The following is a 17459-nucleotide window of genomic DNA, read 5'->3' as shown; positions in this document are numbered from 1 at the left end:
TAATAATATAAATATTATTTATAGCTAAATAGTAGTGACTAGTTTTCTTTTTAGAAGTTGTTAGAAGCACCACACGTAGTGCATTTTTAAGTTTGCTTTTCCGAAAGACCTGCAGGCTACTACAAAATTCGAAGTTCGTATCGTACCGTCTCTCTCACTCTCATATTAAATAACATAAGCGTCAGCGGGATGGCAAGATACAAAGTGCTAATTTTGCACTCCGTAGTCATAGCTTAGGGCCTGTACTAACCTGGTGTCAGATACTGACTGATTCGTAATATAGGTACGTACGGTCAAAGACTTTAATTCATGAGCTACCATAGAACCTTTTCAAAGCAAAAGTCATTACGATTAACCTTGTTAATCAATGCGGTGTCACTTACCTGCTAACACTTGTTGATGTTTACTGTGAAATGGTGCCATGGTTTGCATTGGGCTGAATAAAGATTGGTTTTTTGGAATCTTTTTGTATTTTTTATTTCAATTCCTAATTTTTACTTTTACGGTCATCCCGTAAAACCTAAATTGAAAATATAAACTGAAATATAGATGCACAGAAAAAACAGAAAAAAATAAGACCATCACTGGGAATCGAACCCAGGTCCTCGGTAATCCGTACCGCGTGCTATACCCATCAGTGGTGTAGCGGTATAGCACGCGTACGGATTACCGAGGACCTGGGTTCGATTCCCAGTGATGGTCTTATTTTTCTGTTTTTTCTGTGCATCTATATTTCAGTTTGTATTTTTTATTTGGGCTGAATAATAATAATTCTGAAGCATGATTAGTTGAGCGAAACCCAGTTCTCACTTCAACTCCGCATCTTCAAAGGTCTGGCCATTGTATAGTCAGCAGCAGAAGTAGATGACCAGTTGTGACGCTTAAAATGATAAATTTAATACTCTCTTATTACCTTGGCAGTAGTCGTGTACGTAGTTTAGCACCGTAATAGTTTAGTTTTGAGTACTTCTGCTGTTGACTGTACAACCTCCATCCATAAATTACTTTACACATTTAGGGGGGGGGGGATGACACAGGAACAATTTTCGTAGCAATAAAGCTAAAAAGTGGGGTACTTTATCGATGTCCCCTAACTCTGATTTTGATTCAGAAAGTGTTTTTTTTTAAACAGTCGTTCTTACCGACTACCGAACTAATATCTTAATTTATTGAATCAGGCGTTACTTTGCGGAGGTCCATAGCGATGAACCAAAATAATTACTTTGCGCACCCGTGACCTGCACGACTTTTATTAAGGTGATTTTCTACCGGCGAGGCGAGACGAGAATTGTTTGTATTGTTGGCAACACCGGTTGTAAGTCAGCACGCGGCCCTGCTGGGCTACTCCGAAACTCGAAACTCGAAGTTCGTGTCGTGCGGTCCCTCTCGCTCTCGTATTAAATAGTATAAGTGTCAGAGGGACCGCACGACACGAACTTCGAGTTTCGAGTTTCGGAGTAGCCCAGCTGCTCGAGCTTCCGGCGGCGGAGGGCGCGCTTTGAAGAAATAAAACCTTAACCAAGCGCGCGAGCCTGCACGGGCTGATTTTGTGTTCTGGTACTAAAATTACTCAGATTAAGATTGGTTTTTTGGAATCTTTTTGTATTTTTTTATTTCAATTCCAAATTTTTACTTTTACGGTCATCCCGTAAAACCTAAATTGAAAATACAAACTGAAATCGTAATTTGATTGCTTAGTAACGATATCTCTTGTCCGGGTGAGCGGTTAGTTCCAATGGAGTGCCGAAAAAGTTTCTCGATGAGGGCTACGGCATAGATGTCGCTAGCGTCACTGCTTAAGTGACTAAGTAAGAAACAAACAAGCTGAGATATGAGGTGCATACGGGAAATTTGTGTCGGTACCGTTGACCATCAGTGGTGTAGCGGTATAGCACGCGGTACGGATTACCGAGGACCTGGGTTCGATTCCCAGTGATGGTCTTATTTTTCTGTTTTTTCTGTGCATCTATATTTCAGTTTGTATTTTCAACTAAAATTACTGTTCATTTGTAAATTTGTCAATAAAACAATTATTCCTTATAGCTGTATTCTTTGCTAGCAAAAGTGAATCGTTATCAGTATGGCAGAGCGCCCGCGGCGGCTCGCGAGAATGCATACAAAATTTAGTTTTCGTCTCGCCTCAGGTGATTTTCCACCACAAGGCGAGACGAGGCGAGGATGGGCGGGACTTGATATTAGTATTGGGATGTCTCCCGCGAGCCGGTGCGAGCTAGCACGATATCGCGCGTTTTGTAAACGAACTTCTCGCTCATCCTCGTCTCGCCTCGCCGGTGAAAAATCACCTTTAGGTCGCAGGTGAGCAAAGTAATTGTTTTAGTTCATTGATTATGCATTTTAATACTCAACAGTTACTATAATAAATAAAACATCGTTTGCAATTCGTAGAGGTGTTTTTAATTTCTCCATCTACCAATACACATAAATAATGTTTACAGTGCTTTTAGAAAACCCGTCGTTATCCGACAACGTCGGAGAACATTCCAGAGCAGCATCGCCATTAGCATTAACTATCGAATCACTGCTTTGACCAATAATAATCCTATCAACCATTCGAACGGACCTGCCACAATTGATAAGCGTGATGTGTATATGCATTACTCAATGTTTTACGCCTATTTTTCCTGGCCTTATTAATGACAAACAAACAGTTTTAACCGAGCCAGAAGCGAGTGAGTTAGAACTATTGAAACCAGTGATGGCTGTAAAAAAAACTGCCAGTTATTAATTGTCGGTAATTTAGCTGAAGCAATTTATAAGACCACGGCGCTCATTTTATCACGCAAAATACAATTTGGAAGGAGAGTTCTTAGGTAACAAAGTCTAGGAACTGTGTTAACATTCATGTGAAGGATATTACATTTACACTTATACAACATCTATATTTTATCCATGTTGGCTTTCTTGTATAAAATACAGGTAGAAGAGAGATGTTCTGAGCCTGGTTACTAGAACTAGAACAAGTAGTGTCACGTTTATAATCAGAATCAATCTTGAATAATTGATTAATGATCATAAGTAAATTGCAGGCCAAAGCAGCCGGTAAGGCATGGCCTAACGTCCTAGACAAGGGTGAACGGGTGCTCAAATTGGCACTCTACTTCTACATGTCGTTCAAATTTCTGCATAGTCAAGTTTACAAAGCAGCACTTCATCAGTCAAACGCCTTCAGAACGTCTCGGGCCTCATGCTCGCTTGACCAAATTTGCAAGAGGTACATAAATTCAATCATGATAACTCCTTGAATATTTAAGTTATTTTATATTGCGGATGATCGACGAACCATTAACATTATGTCAAACCATTGAGCAGTGTGTAATACAAGATCAAGCTAGTTTGAACTTCCCAAACACTTATTGGAATATATCGCTCCATAGCAGTAAAGCCCAGCCCTTATATTGACATTCTCCGCAAAAATAAGTCAATTTGTTTAGTACATTTACCTTATAACTACACCTAATTATGTTGAAAAGTACACGTACGTATTGAAACAAAAAAATACGAAATTAAACAAGACCCAGGTGTTGAGTCATTTTTTCTCTTTGTAGCTACTATATATTACCGGAACTGGATTTTTCTTTCGCCCAAAGTATCTAAAATATACAAGATAGACTCTTTCCTGCCGCGGGAGTGCACAGATATAATCGACGTATAATTGTGGCACAACAGTCGTCTCTATGAGATGGTTGTGGTATTGTCATAGGAAGGGAACTACTCTATACAGATGTTTTTAGCAGTTTTCATTTTCACGAACCTACTTTTTCGTCACAGGTAAACGACACATCTACCTGAGACCTTAAAGTTCGTGGTGGTTATCTGTACAAAATTTCAATGCAATAATGAGAAGCACAGCATAGCTGTTTGTGCCGTGTGTAAATACAATTCAACATGAGTTTCTCAAATCTTCATGCAAGCAGTGCACGCCACTAAAGTTAATTTTTTTATGTGCAATCTTGCTAATAATTTGAAAAGTAAATTAAGCAGGTAAAAAATATACCCTATCACACATTCCGAGTTTGTGATACATTAACCAAATTGTGGTCTGTAGTGGTTTACCTTATGATTATATTTTAACACATTATTCAGATGAGCAAAACCAGGAGTAGCAGCAGTTGCCCTATAATGATATTGCTAACTTACTTAATTAAACCCAACGGAGCGAGATAACGGCGTCTATGTCTTGGGGATGTTCCATCAGGACACAGGCGTGAATGCAAAATCTATTATCTGTAAATTTTAAACATTCTGATTCTTCCAGAATAGGTATGTACATGTTGCTCGTTTACTCGGTTTTATTTACAATATTGGAAAGCTTTGACGATATGGGGAGATAATGAATAGCTCGGCCAAGCAATATTTACATTTCTCTGATCATCAAGGTAGATTTAAAACAATGAAATTAAATGAATAGGTGCAAAGGGATGTATACAGATAATGAGACACGATTCGTCCCGGTTCCCGGACGCCGTTCCCATAGATTGCCACCATCGTGCCGTATTGGTGAACTCGTGAAATCATCTCGAGTTACAGGTTGAAGTTTGCCTGTACAAGCATTCAAAAACCATGTTGTACCAGCGTTTTTTTAACACAACTTTGTACAATAAAACTAGGTCGGCCACAAGACTGTAACATGTCGTATTCCACTTGTATCCAAGTTGGACTTCTTCTTTACCAGAATGGCATTTGTGCAACTAGTGCATTCTTGCCATACCACAAGGGTCCGCTTAGTACTATTAATATTTGTCACGGGAAGTTCCTAGGGCTGATGCAACTTATCATTATCATACTAACTGAGTCCGCGACGGTTGTTGCCATGCGTTACGTTGGTAGACATTGTGATGAAACATTTGGGGAACATGACTAGCACAATGCGGTCGGCCGGTCTTTCTCCGAGCAAATCCTCCGCGGATACTATGTCAAATATGATCAACAGGATTCAGTGAAGCACAACTAATAGTCAACTATAATACATGTACAGTTTTCACAAAGCAAATCTCATGCTCAATTTTTGTTTTAAGATATTTTGGAATAAAACTGGACTGTCGTAGACCTTCCTAAAATACGCCTGGTTGCACCGACGCCAATTGCGACAAGCCTTTCCGAGAAAACGAACGATATCCCAAAGTAGACCAGATGCTTTGCTCGAGTGAACATCTCCCACAGATCAAATAGCGGAATCTTAAAAACTCTTTAGATATGCAAGACACTGATGAAGCATATTCATTCATAGAAATAAACAGCTGGTTCTAGGTGTGAGAAGTGCCTATTGACATTTTACAATATTTTCTGGAGATTTTCTGCGCCACTATTGAAAATCAAACTAAGGGTTATTGCGAGAACCTGCACACTATAGCATTCACTACATTCGTGCTTCGCGAATTGCTACCGCCATGTTTGAGTAGGAACCGGCATGCTAGTCTCCAGTGCGTCCACTCAGGCTGCAGTGTTACTTTTTTTTGTATAGATCTACGTTGCCCGGTATTATATACTCGCGGTACATTTAGTGTTACCGATGATGCAGTAACGCGCGCATTGTCGCACTAACTCCACCCAACGGGTCTGCGGTAACGCTACCAAGGAGTACGTTGACATTAAATACAAAGAGTTACAAAGTTCCCAATAATAAAACAACTCGCTAGCGTGGATTAAAAGGACAGTTTGATGGTATTTCTGTGTGTAATAATCTTCGCATTGTTGTAAATTATTTTGAGAAATAGCTGCATTTCTATATAGCCATGAGAGTATTACTTGGATGTATTCGACACCTAAATCAATCGCAGCCCGCGCTCAATATGTTCTCGACAATATCACAATATGTGAAGACTTATTTTAATGATCTATTTATATTAATGAACGTGGATAAGCGGGCAGGCGAGGTACACATGACGTATTTTGGAGTGTCTTCAAAACACAGGAGAAGAAGAACAATCAATATGGACCCCTGAAGCAAATTAAAGTAGAGGATATGAAAGCTAACTGGAAATGAAGCTACTTTGCTTCACGGAATCTATGTCGGCTGTGCTATGTGTTTGATTTATTAGCACACGGTTTACGTTTGAGGAGACATCAATTAACGATTATAAATAGCATATTTTAATCATTTCATATTGCCCATTTCCAAGTTTTTGGATCGGGGGAATGACAAAACTGGCAGTTATATGAATTTTGAAAAAAAAAGTGCGTATTATCAACACAAAGATACACTACATTTGATCTGCCATGAAAATCATGTACAGTTGTCATACCAGGTGCTCGCTTGCAAGGGGTTGATTCTGCTCTACCGATATATCATGAATTTGGCAAGTTTTATTATCAACCGGTTGAGGATCTAGCGTTATTCCGCACTGCTGTTTAACGTGCTGCGTGGGAGTCGCCAAATGCTCTTTCAGTACAATCTACGATTAAATGTTCCCGAGGTGCCCGGAGGCATGTACACTGACTTTGTTTCTTGGCGTCTTTGCATTAAAAAGTAATAACTGGAGATAAAATACTGACTTCGATATTTATTTTTTAAGTAGAGATAGTTTATATTTACAGGTAACTAAAATGGATACCGGTGAATATATTAAAATAACTCTAAATAGTATGACTTTGTGCTCGCATAAATAGCCATGTTTAAGCGCTTTTATGCGACAAACGCTGAGTTAAACGTAATGCGCCTGATAATCTAATTAGCAAACATTGTGAGAAAAGTGGCAAAAGCGCATGTATTATCCTATACAAAATTGATGCAAGCCAAACTCATTGCGTTTAACGCAGTGATTATCGCATTAAAGAACCGAGCGCATTACGGAATCAAGTCAGTCGAAAAGTCTCGCCAGTCTATCATTTTTCTCTGATACCTATCAACTAATAGAAGTTCTCTTTTGTTTTCGTAACTGTAACCTTGCTTTCTGCGTGCGTCATGCGATGGAGTCGCTGTCATTGATAGATGGACCAGCTAACTGAGGTGCTATTTGAATGCACAGCAACACGGAACCAATGACTCAAACACTGAAATACGCGTTACATTCACACCTGCTAAGAAAACGAATGCTACTCATAGCTTCAATATTCGCAAAGGTTTTCTTATCTTCGAGTGTTACCACTTCGTTAAGGTGTTCGAGGTATTAGCAAATTCTCCATAAATTAGGTGTAATCTCACTCTAAAATCCTGGTTAAAGCGATGCTTTAGTCACACCCAAGTGATTCTATAACAACTTGCAAGAACACAGTTTTATATCACACAGACTGTGCAAAGTTAACATGATGTTTCACGATATACAAAGAATGGTCTCGACAAGCTGCCACCCTGGATATACAGACAGATATCCTAAGATCCATTCGGGATACCCATTTTGTTATCCTCTGATTCATAACTGCTGCTATCAGAAACGCTGAATACAAGTGACAGGTCTTTGCATTGACGCTTCATACACTTTTACATGCAACTGTATTTAAAATTTGATTTCTTTCAACAGGGATTTTATTCCTTAAGCGACATCACAATATACGAAATAATTCAAATTCTCTGCGGAAAAAGAAACGCGAACAATTTTTTTTGTAATATAGCCGCGTACCCGTCAGCACAGTCCATGCTCTTTCGAGATGACGGTTTGTTCTGCAAAAGACAGTTTACACTTACAACTTGACAGTATCACAGCATGGAACGAGGGACAATGTTACCTAGAACTGCGGTAGTTCCTACTTTCATAACTGGAGTGCTGCCAAGTGTTAAAACGGGACTTTATTCGAAACGGCCACCGGTGCATACAAAAATTAGATTTTTTATATATTCATCCGTGAACTCCGTGATCCTAGTTTGACGGCACAAAAGATGAAATGCAAGGGCGAGACCGAATCAGATAGACACGACTATTCGGTTAAACGTTTTTGGATGCCACAGACATTCATTTAGAATTCATTGAAAATTGAAACATTGGTTATTAACGCGCTTTATACTTTCTACAATTCCTACTTCGTAGATCCTAGTTGAGGTGATTTTCAATTTTTTATGATTTAAATAAGCCACTAGTGAAAACCTTATTGCAATTTGCACCTTGCGATTTCAGATACCAAAACCTTTGAGGCAACACAGTTGCTGTTAAAACAAAGCCTAATGCGAATTCATCCGTCGTACAATCAACTCTGATCTCTAGCACTTTATAACGCTTAAAGGGCCTTTGCCCTCATGTTTACTTTTAATCGTATGCTACACTGGAATGAACGCAACCTTACTCTGCTGCTAAACGTGCACCCGGCTAAACCAAACTTTGCAATATCTTATCTAGCAACTTTTATATTACGGACCGACTATTTTGTAATACTCCGGCCATATTTGACAAGAACCCGCTACATAATAACAGACATCAAGGAATGCAATTCAGGCTTTGCGATTCATCGAATGTTATGCTAAGAGTCTAACAATCAAATCGCCTCCAGCGTTATCGTGCAGTTTATTTTATGATTGCACCAAAGAAGAACTGATCATCCTTATCTAACAGCTTAGACGCTTCTATCGACAATACATAATCGAACGTAAAACATACCAGAACTATACATCGAGGCGCGCGAAACCGGAACAGTAACTCTGAATGTGAAACAAAAAAAATCGCTATATGAACACGTAGTTTTTTTTTAAACTGCTATGGTTAAAATATATGGTTAAGGTCGTTTCAATGCTTTAATATCGTTCACGGTAAGCATAATTATGCGCCGATAACCGAGTTGAGACGTATGTGTTTACATTACAATTACAAGCAACTAGTTACTTGGATTGTAACTATTTATATTTGGTTAAAATATGGCTAGAGACCTTGGGTGAGAAATAATTGCGCAGAATTTAAGATACATTGCTCCCGTAGTTGCAAATAAATGAAATTTTCGAGATGCACGGTAAATAATACTTAGCTAATAATATAGAACTCGTTAATCGCTTGTGACCAGATCACCAACTAAGTAACTGGCTATAAAAGCGTATATGCCCCACCCAGCTTAAGACTGCACGGCACTACGGGGCGAAGCAAAACAAATGATGGGAACAGATGATGAATAGCGGAATCTTTACCCAAAATGCAAAACGCATGTTAAACCTAATACACATATCTGCAATCAATACCAGAGTACTTCGTGAAGTGTACACGCGCCTTGGACCGTTTCTTCACAGTACATAAACCAAGGTTTCACAACCCAATATTTACGCATCATTGTCCGTAATGACCTCTTATTTTACCATCTCGAAAAGCAATAAATTACCATGTGCCCAATTCATGAATTAAACTAGGTAAAACGCTTATAGGCGCATATAAGCTTGTCTCAATCATAAATTAAAGGAAAACATTCGCGAGGCCGTCCGTCCGACATTAAGAGATATTTTTATCTTCAAAAAAGCTGTTGGAGAGCGTGTTGCAATTCTTTTTACGTAGCATTTCCTCGAATTGAGGTTAGATTATGTTGCATGAGTCTGATATCGCAGAGAGTTCACTACATAATAGATAAACAAAAACATATCGAATGAGCGCAGTGTGCACTACATACGCTTTAATCTCAATTAGACTTCATTCCTACGACATACCTGCGTATGTGTCTACTAAATTCTTCGTGATCTCTGGGATCTAAACCAACGTTTTGTCAACTTTGATATGCAGAAAACAATTGGTTTGCAGAATAAAGTGAACAGACATTTCGATTTGCCGAATATTACCAATAGGCAATGCGGTTTTTTCTTCTAAATCTTCGTTAACAGATTTATATTGCTAACCTGAGGTCCATCACCTGAGAAAACCTTTAAAAGAATACTATTTTCCTAGTCAATGACTGGCTACCAAAATGGAGATATTTTCAAAAAACTAAGCCAATTCGCTTCAACGTGGTCCAATCTATATCGAAAACGGTTCTGGTAAATTTTTCATATCTGACACTACTTTAAAGAATATATACTTCGCTTTTAGAACCACTATCAGATATTTTTGTAAATTAACAGCTGTCACTCATCTAAGCTTATCCATAAACTAGTGGAGTGACCATTATACGTGATCGAAAGGAGCTCATGCAAAAACCTTGTCACAAATTGTAACTTCTATACTGCTTAGACGTGACCGATTAAAAATGTGATTCATAATATTGTGATCCAAGGAGCCGAAAAATAATATACAGAACAACAAATCAGTCCCAATCTGTATGCAGTGTTTTTCTCTTAAGTGGCTCTGGTTCGACAAACGCGCAAGTACAACATCTATGCAGAAAGCGTTCACTATAGTGTAAACAACGAGCCCTGAACACTTGTTTGTTTCAAGTCATTTTAAATTAGAAATTTGAAGTAGGAAATTTAAAATTCCCTGCAATAAGGGTAGTCAGCGCCGTTGCTCGTACAAATTAATCGCATCTTGAACATTGTGAGGCATCTGAGGCTGACTGTAGACCTTCATTTTAATAATAATTCATTCCTATAGTTATATTAATGAAGCTTGATCAACTATTCACAAAGTAAAGCACAGCAAAACATGACTTTATTGTTTATTTATAAAAAATCGTCTTTTGTTGCCATTGACTGTACAAACGACTTATTAATTTCTGTTTTTGGTGCTTCTTTTGGTTCACAATCAGTTCAAAATTCACAAAAACGTTCTAAATAACTAACATATCGTAACGTTAAGAAAGTTTAATGATTTATGAATTGCCAAGACCCGGTGTATTTTTGTTCAAGCTTCTTAGTTCCCAGCGACAAAAATGCTTTTTTTTTATACAAAAAGCTATGCATTGCATTATGTTCATAATAAATAATACTGGCGTTCGATCCAAATAAATTAAAGCTGGCAAGTATAATAATAATAAAAATAAATTGCAGTCATCCCTTGCAACTTAACTTATACATTTCTGATGTGCCTCGTGTGTATCCTATGGACTCCTTGCATAGCGGACTTGATTTCCTCGAAGTAAGACGCAGAGTTGTGTATGGTTGTACCTCCAAGGACTACTCTGACTCCAGGGTTTGCTTGATTGATCTGATGCACGCAAAGAGACTCCTCGTAGGTGGCGCCTCCTACTATGAAGACCACGATGTCCTGGGGGCGGCGTCCGTAGGATATCTCCTCGCCCCCCAGCGTGGGGTAGAGGTTCTCTCGCAGCTTCCCTTTGATCAGGTCCTCCAGGGTGTCTTTGAGGAGCGGCGTGTGCTGGGTGTAGATATTCTCCACGCCGCTGAGTCCCTGGAATAAGAATAACAATTTGTTTTTCACACCTCTCCTTCAGAAAAGTAACTTTTCCTCCCTGACGAGAGGGAGCAAAGTGCAACTTTTCTGTTCAAGGCTTTTCTAAGTGTTTAATTGCAAATGCCATTTTTGAAGGTTCTTAAAGTAAAGTCCACGACCCCTTAGGAGTCCGTAGCAGGGGTCCGCAAGTAGATCAGTCGTAAACATATTTATTAGGACATTTCCAAAAAAAATTTTTGACAGGGGTCCGTGGAATTGATTAAACTGTGAAAGTGACGGCTGCAAAGAGTTTAAGAAACCCCGCTATAAGGGTGCGTTTTTTGCCATTTTGGCTAAGGCACCCTAAAAAGGTGGTGGTACTGATAGAACCGAAATAAATCTCGCTTTCTTTCTTCTACAGCAGTCCCAAGCCACGAGATTGCGTCAGGTGTTAGATTGTACAGATCTCCAGGGGAGTCCGAGTACTGGTGCAGACTGCAGCGCTGTACAATGTGCTCCATAGTTTGAGCCTCCTCGCCGCATTCGCCAACCCCACTTGTGTCGGAAGTAGTGACAGCGTCCGTGTCCTGTTCTCAGTCTGTTTAAGCGGCAACAGAGTTTGCGTGGTAGATTGAAACCATCTGGTTTAACCGTGGGGTCTATAGTCCCTGAATGTGGATTTATAGCTAGTTTGTAGTTTCTTTCTTTAGTGCAATTGTTTATTGTTTTTACGCCATACGATTCATCCCAGCCTATATGCGTCCCACTGCTGGTCACAGGCCTCCTCTCAGAACAAGAGGGCTTGGGCCGTAGTTCCCACGCGGGCCAAGTGCGGATTGGAAACTTCACACGCACCATTGAATTGCTTCGCAGGTTTGTGCAGGTTTCCTCACTATGTTTTCCTTCACCGCAAAGCTCGTGGTAAATTTCAAATGTAATTCCGCACATGAATTTCGAAAAACTCAGAGGTGCGAGCCGGGGTTTGAACCCACGATTCACCCACCATACGACCATACGATTAAATAAATAAATTGTACAGCAGTTAGAAATGCAACAAAGATGGCGTACCTTGAAGAGCCGTTTGGTGATCTTGCCGGCGTCGCGCAGCCCGAACAGGTCGCTCTGGCGCGCGTGCGCCCCGCCCACCTCCAGCGCCAACAGCGGGGCCCGCGCCAGCGCCTCGCTCACGCCGCGCGCCTACCAATAACACGGACTAATTCAAAAATGTACAGAATGTAGATAACCATGGGGCATTAGCCCTTGACCAGCTCTCAAATTTTAAGTAATAAGTAGATCCCGATTGTTAATCCCCCTTCAGCCAGAGGGTTGCGGGCGGGGGGTCTGCGAGAGGCCTCTTTCCAGCAGTGGACTGCTGTAAGCTGATGATGATGATTGTTAATCTAAGTTACTTACAAATTAGTTTCTTTAATTTTTTTAAGGCAGTCTGATTTTTTCATTTTTTACATCCATCTAGGATACAGATGTTTTCATTCTTATGGCGTGATTTCTCCTTGCGACAGTTCGAACCAAGACATCCTTTAAAGGCTATATATCCAAGTTAATTAAATACCTGTCAGCCTTTTTTGGTCGCCTTACATTACAATTAGATCGTTAATTGTAAAACACGGCCTGCAAGGTTCAGCTCTTTACTTACCTAAAGCAATTGCATTAGCAAGGTTCGATTTTACTCACGAAACTAAGCTACTTTTGTTTTGTAACATTTTCAAAAACTTAAATTTACATCATTTATTGATCCTCAAAGTTTAATTGTTAAATCAGTGTATCGAACATGGCGGTGCATAATTTCCGTCATTTATTTGACATCTCTAAGATAAACATTTATCAATGTGCCGTCAATTTAGTATTGTATCGCAACGCATACATTGAGAATAACATTTAATTTGTGTGAAAAAAAATTAACACTGGTCATTTTTAAAAAGTAACAGCACAAAAGTAGCTCAGTAGAATCGAACCCTGGATTTAAAGCCCCATAATCACTGTATACATTCAGTTCCGTCAGTATGGAAAAACTGAAACTTTAAGACACACGAAGATATGTTCCTTAGGAACCATGACATCGATTTTAGTAACAAGAAAAATTGCATTCATACATTAAAAAAAATTGTACTCAGAATGGAAACCGAACCCGGTTGTTATGAAAAATAAAACTTACATTATTTTTATTTGGATATCGATAGTGTAGGTACATTGTATTTCAATCAAATTTATGAAAAGTGTAAACAAAGACGCCATCAACCCGACCACAGTCATTTAGCGATGTGAAAGCCTAGAACCTATTGCAAAACAATTGTTCTCAAAGTATTTTTGTCTATTTTATTATTTACAATACTTGATTTAATTCCAACGACTGTTTATTAAATTATAAATGCAGTAAATTATTTAATTTTAAGGCAAGTAAATAAAAATCGCTTATTCAATAGAGTCAAAATGTCAAATTTTCCACCATCTCTACGCTAGTCTATGCTACTACAGATTATACACATGTTTCATTCAAGAAATAACGTCAGATTTTGACGAAGATATTTCAAATGAAAGTTAAATATTGAAATCAAGAAATGAAAAAGAAATCAAGTGGTTAGACGTCTATTTAAAAGACACGAATAATAGATATATGTTATTGATTTGATCCAGTGGGTGTTTATACAAGATTTTTTATGAAATCGCTTTGTTGACCCGTTTTATAAATTGGATTGATATACTGTATAGGTCATAAGCAAGAAATGTTACTATGAAACACGATATCTAAAATGAATAAAATCTAAGTTTTATTTTTCATATCGTCCGGGTTCGATTCCCGAGCTGAGCAAAAGTTTTTTTAAATGTCTGATTGCAGTTTTTTTTGTTACCAAAAATCGATCGATCAGATTAATTGACGATTATCGATTATTTTATGAAAAAAGATCGATATTTTGACCATCGATGTATACCCAAGCGTACCTTCAAGGCGTCCACGAGCGCGCCGAGCGCGTTGGACGCGTGCTTTTCGTACCGGAGCGCGTACAGGGCTACCAACTTGGCGGCGTCGTGGTCGCGGACTGCCTCGTTGCCTATCAGGTCTTTGAGACGCTGTAGACAGACAAACAAACAATGAGAATAATGCTACACCACTCACTTTTAACGTCCTGACCTAAACACAGCTCATGATCAGTAAGGGGGGATGATGGCAATATGGTAAAGAAAGCATAAGATGGATAAGACTTTTATTAAACTTCGAATTCACTAATTCACCAATTCATTCATAAATTCAAAAGGGTCGGCAACGCACCTGTGATTCCCCTTGTGTTGCGGGTGTCCATGGGCGACGGTGATCGCTCTCCATCAGGTGACCCGTCTGCTCATTTTCCCCCTCTTATATATACAAAAAAAATGCGCTGAAATGATGATGATGATGATAATGATGATGATGATGGTGGCGGTACCTGTAGATGCTTGGCGTGGTCGCTCTGGCAGGCCAGCTCCTGTTCCAGCTCCGAAACTGCTAGCAGATGGTGCCGCGACACCAGCGCCGACAACTCGCCGACAACTGTCACGTGCTTCGTCACTGTGCCAGACATTTTCTGCAAACAACCAACACACGGCGTTTAGCAGGGGCTGGACACTCCGCAGTTTAGGTATGTTCAGCCGGCGCGCCCAATCATTGGGCGCGCGGCAGTGGGTTGCCGCTCGCTCGTTTTGTGTAGGTACCTACTTATTTCATTTTGCAACAATGCCTTCGAAACGATATAATCCGTCTGAGTTATACTGTTCTGTTTACGGATGTATATTAAAAAGGAATCTGAATTATCATCTTCAACATTCGAAAGATGTTGAAAGTCGTTCTCTTTACTTCTCTAATTCCTAAGTCCCTGCTAGAAAAAGTTTCGTATGTTTGTAGTATCTACTGATAAAATTCTGTAATGTTGGTCAGAAATAATATTTTTACACATGGTTTCACCATACGGAAATCTGTAGTAGGCAAAAGGTTAGTTATCATTATAACGTTTTAAACTTTCGCGATTCTCACTCATAGTCAAAATACCAAATGGACTTAATCACGCTATTTTACACAAGTAATATTTACCTCGACGTTTCGGCAACGTTACAGTTGCCGTGGTCACGAGTAGACTGAAGTGTGGGGTGTCAAGTCTGCCCAGCAGCGCGAGTTCTTCGAACTACCCGCACTTGGTCACTTTTATTAGTCACCCTATCACACCGACACACACACACTAACAACGTCCGATCGTCCCTCCGAACATTCATCCCGACGCCGACACTTATCAATAACAGGATTCCACAAAGATGAAAGCTTATACCCATCCCGTGGGTAAATATTACTTGTATAAAAATAGCGTGATAAGTCCCGTATTTGGTATTTTGACTATAATAATAATAATTCATTTAGGTTATCATTGTCATGCTTTGTTGTTATATAGGTATGTTAAGGAATAGTTACTTGTTTATTAAAGGTAGTTTATTAAGTTCATATTAATACCCACTGTTATATTTATTTATCGGCGAGTGGGAACCCTGCGCTCTTGCCGCCAAACCGGTTTCGAGTCAACGATGCCCAACGGAATATGAACGCTCGTGTAGCTAAGTTTCAATATCGCGTGCAAGTCGTAAGAGTAAGTAACGATTTATACCTAAACTTGACTTTTGTTCGAGAGAGTCCCTTCTGTACGGCAGTACTATTACTTATTCCGTGGTTTAAGTTTATTTTTGTTATAGTTGGTCAGAGTTTCAAATCAAGGGTCTATGGGGGGGGACCAGGCCATACGAAAGGCCATTTGAAAGAATGAAGCCTTTAGTATCATATCTATATATATTTCATCTAATATAATATGAGGATGACAAACAGTTGCCATTGAAGCAAGGCAGGAAGCGACACGGAAGGGCTATGGGTTCGAGACGCTGTGGACAGGTTTACCGGACTATGGAGCGAGTTAACGGACATCCTACCTTTGCTATCCATAATCCTACTAATATTATAAATGTGAAAGTTTGTGAGTGAGTATGTTTGTCACGCTGAAACTGCTGAACGGATTTAGATGAAATTTGGCAAAAAGTTAGGTTATAACCTGGATTAAGCACAGGATACTTTTTATCCCGATATTCCCACGGGACAGGGAAAAATCTCTGAATAACAACCGCTGGGCTTAGAGTCATGAAATTTGGTATGTAGGTAGGACGTTGGAATAACACATGGGCTACTTTTTATCCCGATATTCCCACGGGATAGGGATAAAATCTCTAAATAACAACCGCTGGGCTTAGTCATGAAATTTAGTATGTAGGTAGGTGGACTCTGGAATAACACATGGGCTACTTTTTATCCCGATATTTCCACGAGATAAAGATAAATCTCGAAATAACAACCCGCTGGGTTTAGAGTCATGAAATTTGGCATGGGTGTTTTAATTTAACGTCAATGAAAACCACGATGTAATTTTAGGGAATTCCCACGCGAATTTAATAAAATCCCGGAATTTCAATTCAACTGCTGTATATAATGATTTACGCGTGCGAAGCCGCGGGTAAACGCCAGTAATATTATAAATGCGAAAGTGTGGGTGTGTTTGTATGTTTGTCAGTCTTTCACGTCGAAACGGAGCGACAGATCGACGTGATTTTTGGCATGGAGATAGTTTACGGGCCAGAGTGACAATAGGCTACTTTTTATCCCGGAAAAATGCACAGATCCCGAAGGAAGAGCGCACGAAAACCGAATTCCACGCGAGCGCAGCTGCGGGCAAAAGCTAGTATCTTATAAACTTAAATTTTGGTGGTGACTTGCCGTTAACTAAATGATTGTAAAACTATTGCCCTATTATTAAATTGAGCGTAATATTTAATAACAAACAGGTTTAAAAACTTCATGAATATTTGTAATGCTGACTTTTATTATCTTCACTTGTAACTTCAATGTACTCTTAAACAGACAGTAACTTTTTATTCACTTGCATAGTCCAATTTATTTCAAAGGAATCAGTATTGCTTAAATGATAATGCAATATCAAGCAAGTGATTTCAACAAAAACTTGTTGAAATTATTTTCTTTACAAAAAGTGCTTTCTTTTTTCATGTAGAGGGTAGTACAACAATTCGACCGGTTGCAACAAAACATGGTGCTAATTCAACATTTCACTGAAAACAGTCGCGGGTTTTATTATGAAATACCTATTATATATATTTATTATTCCATTCAGAAAAGGATCACTAAAAACCACATGGACAGCGCAGATTTCGGCAAGTCGTGGGTTTTGAAGATTATGT

The 17459-nt window shown here is 39.2% G+C and overlaps 1 protein-coding gene across 1 annotated transcript in view; it reads right to left on the bottom strand.

Moving 5' to 3' along the window:
- Positions 1–8404: 8404 nt before the first annotated feature.
- Vps45 (vacuolar protein sorting 45) overlaps positions 8405–17459 on the bottom strand; it is a 22084-nt gene continuing 13029 nt past the window's right edge. The window contains exons 7-10 of the mRNA XM_074091875.1: positions 14627–14764; positions 14145–14273; positions 12255–12383; positions 8405–11204 (exon numbers count right to left, since the gene is read on the bottom strand). Of these exons, the coding sequence (XP_073947976.1) occupies positions 10863–11204; positions 12255–12383; positions 14145–14273; positions 14627–14764 (738 nt within the window). The 3' untranslated portion in view covers positions 8405–10862. The remainder of the gene's footprint in view (positions 11205–12254; positions 12384–14144; positions 14274–14626; positions 14765–17459) is intronic.

This window comes from Choristoneura fumiferana, chromosome 9 (assembly GCF_025370935.1).
Source record: "Choristoneura fumiferana chromosome 9, NRCan_CFum_1, whole genome shotgun sequence".
Classification (NCBI taxonomy): Eukaryota; Metazoa; Arthropoda; class Insecta; order Lepidoptera; family Tortricidae; genus Choristoneura; species Choristoneura fumiferana.
Note: the sequence above shows the minus strand (reverse complement) of the source record. Positions and strands in the feature narration are given on the sequence as shown.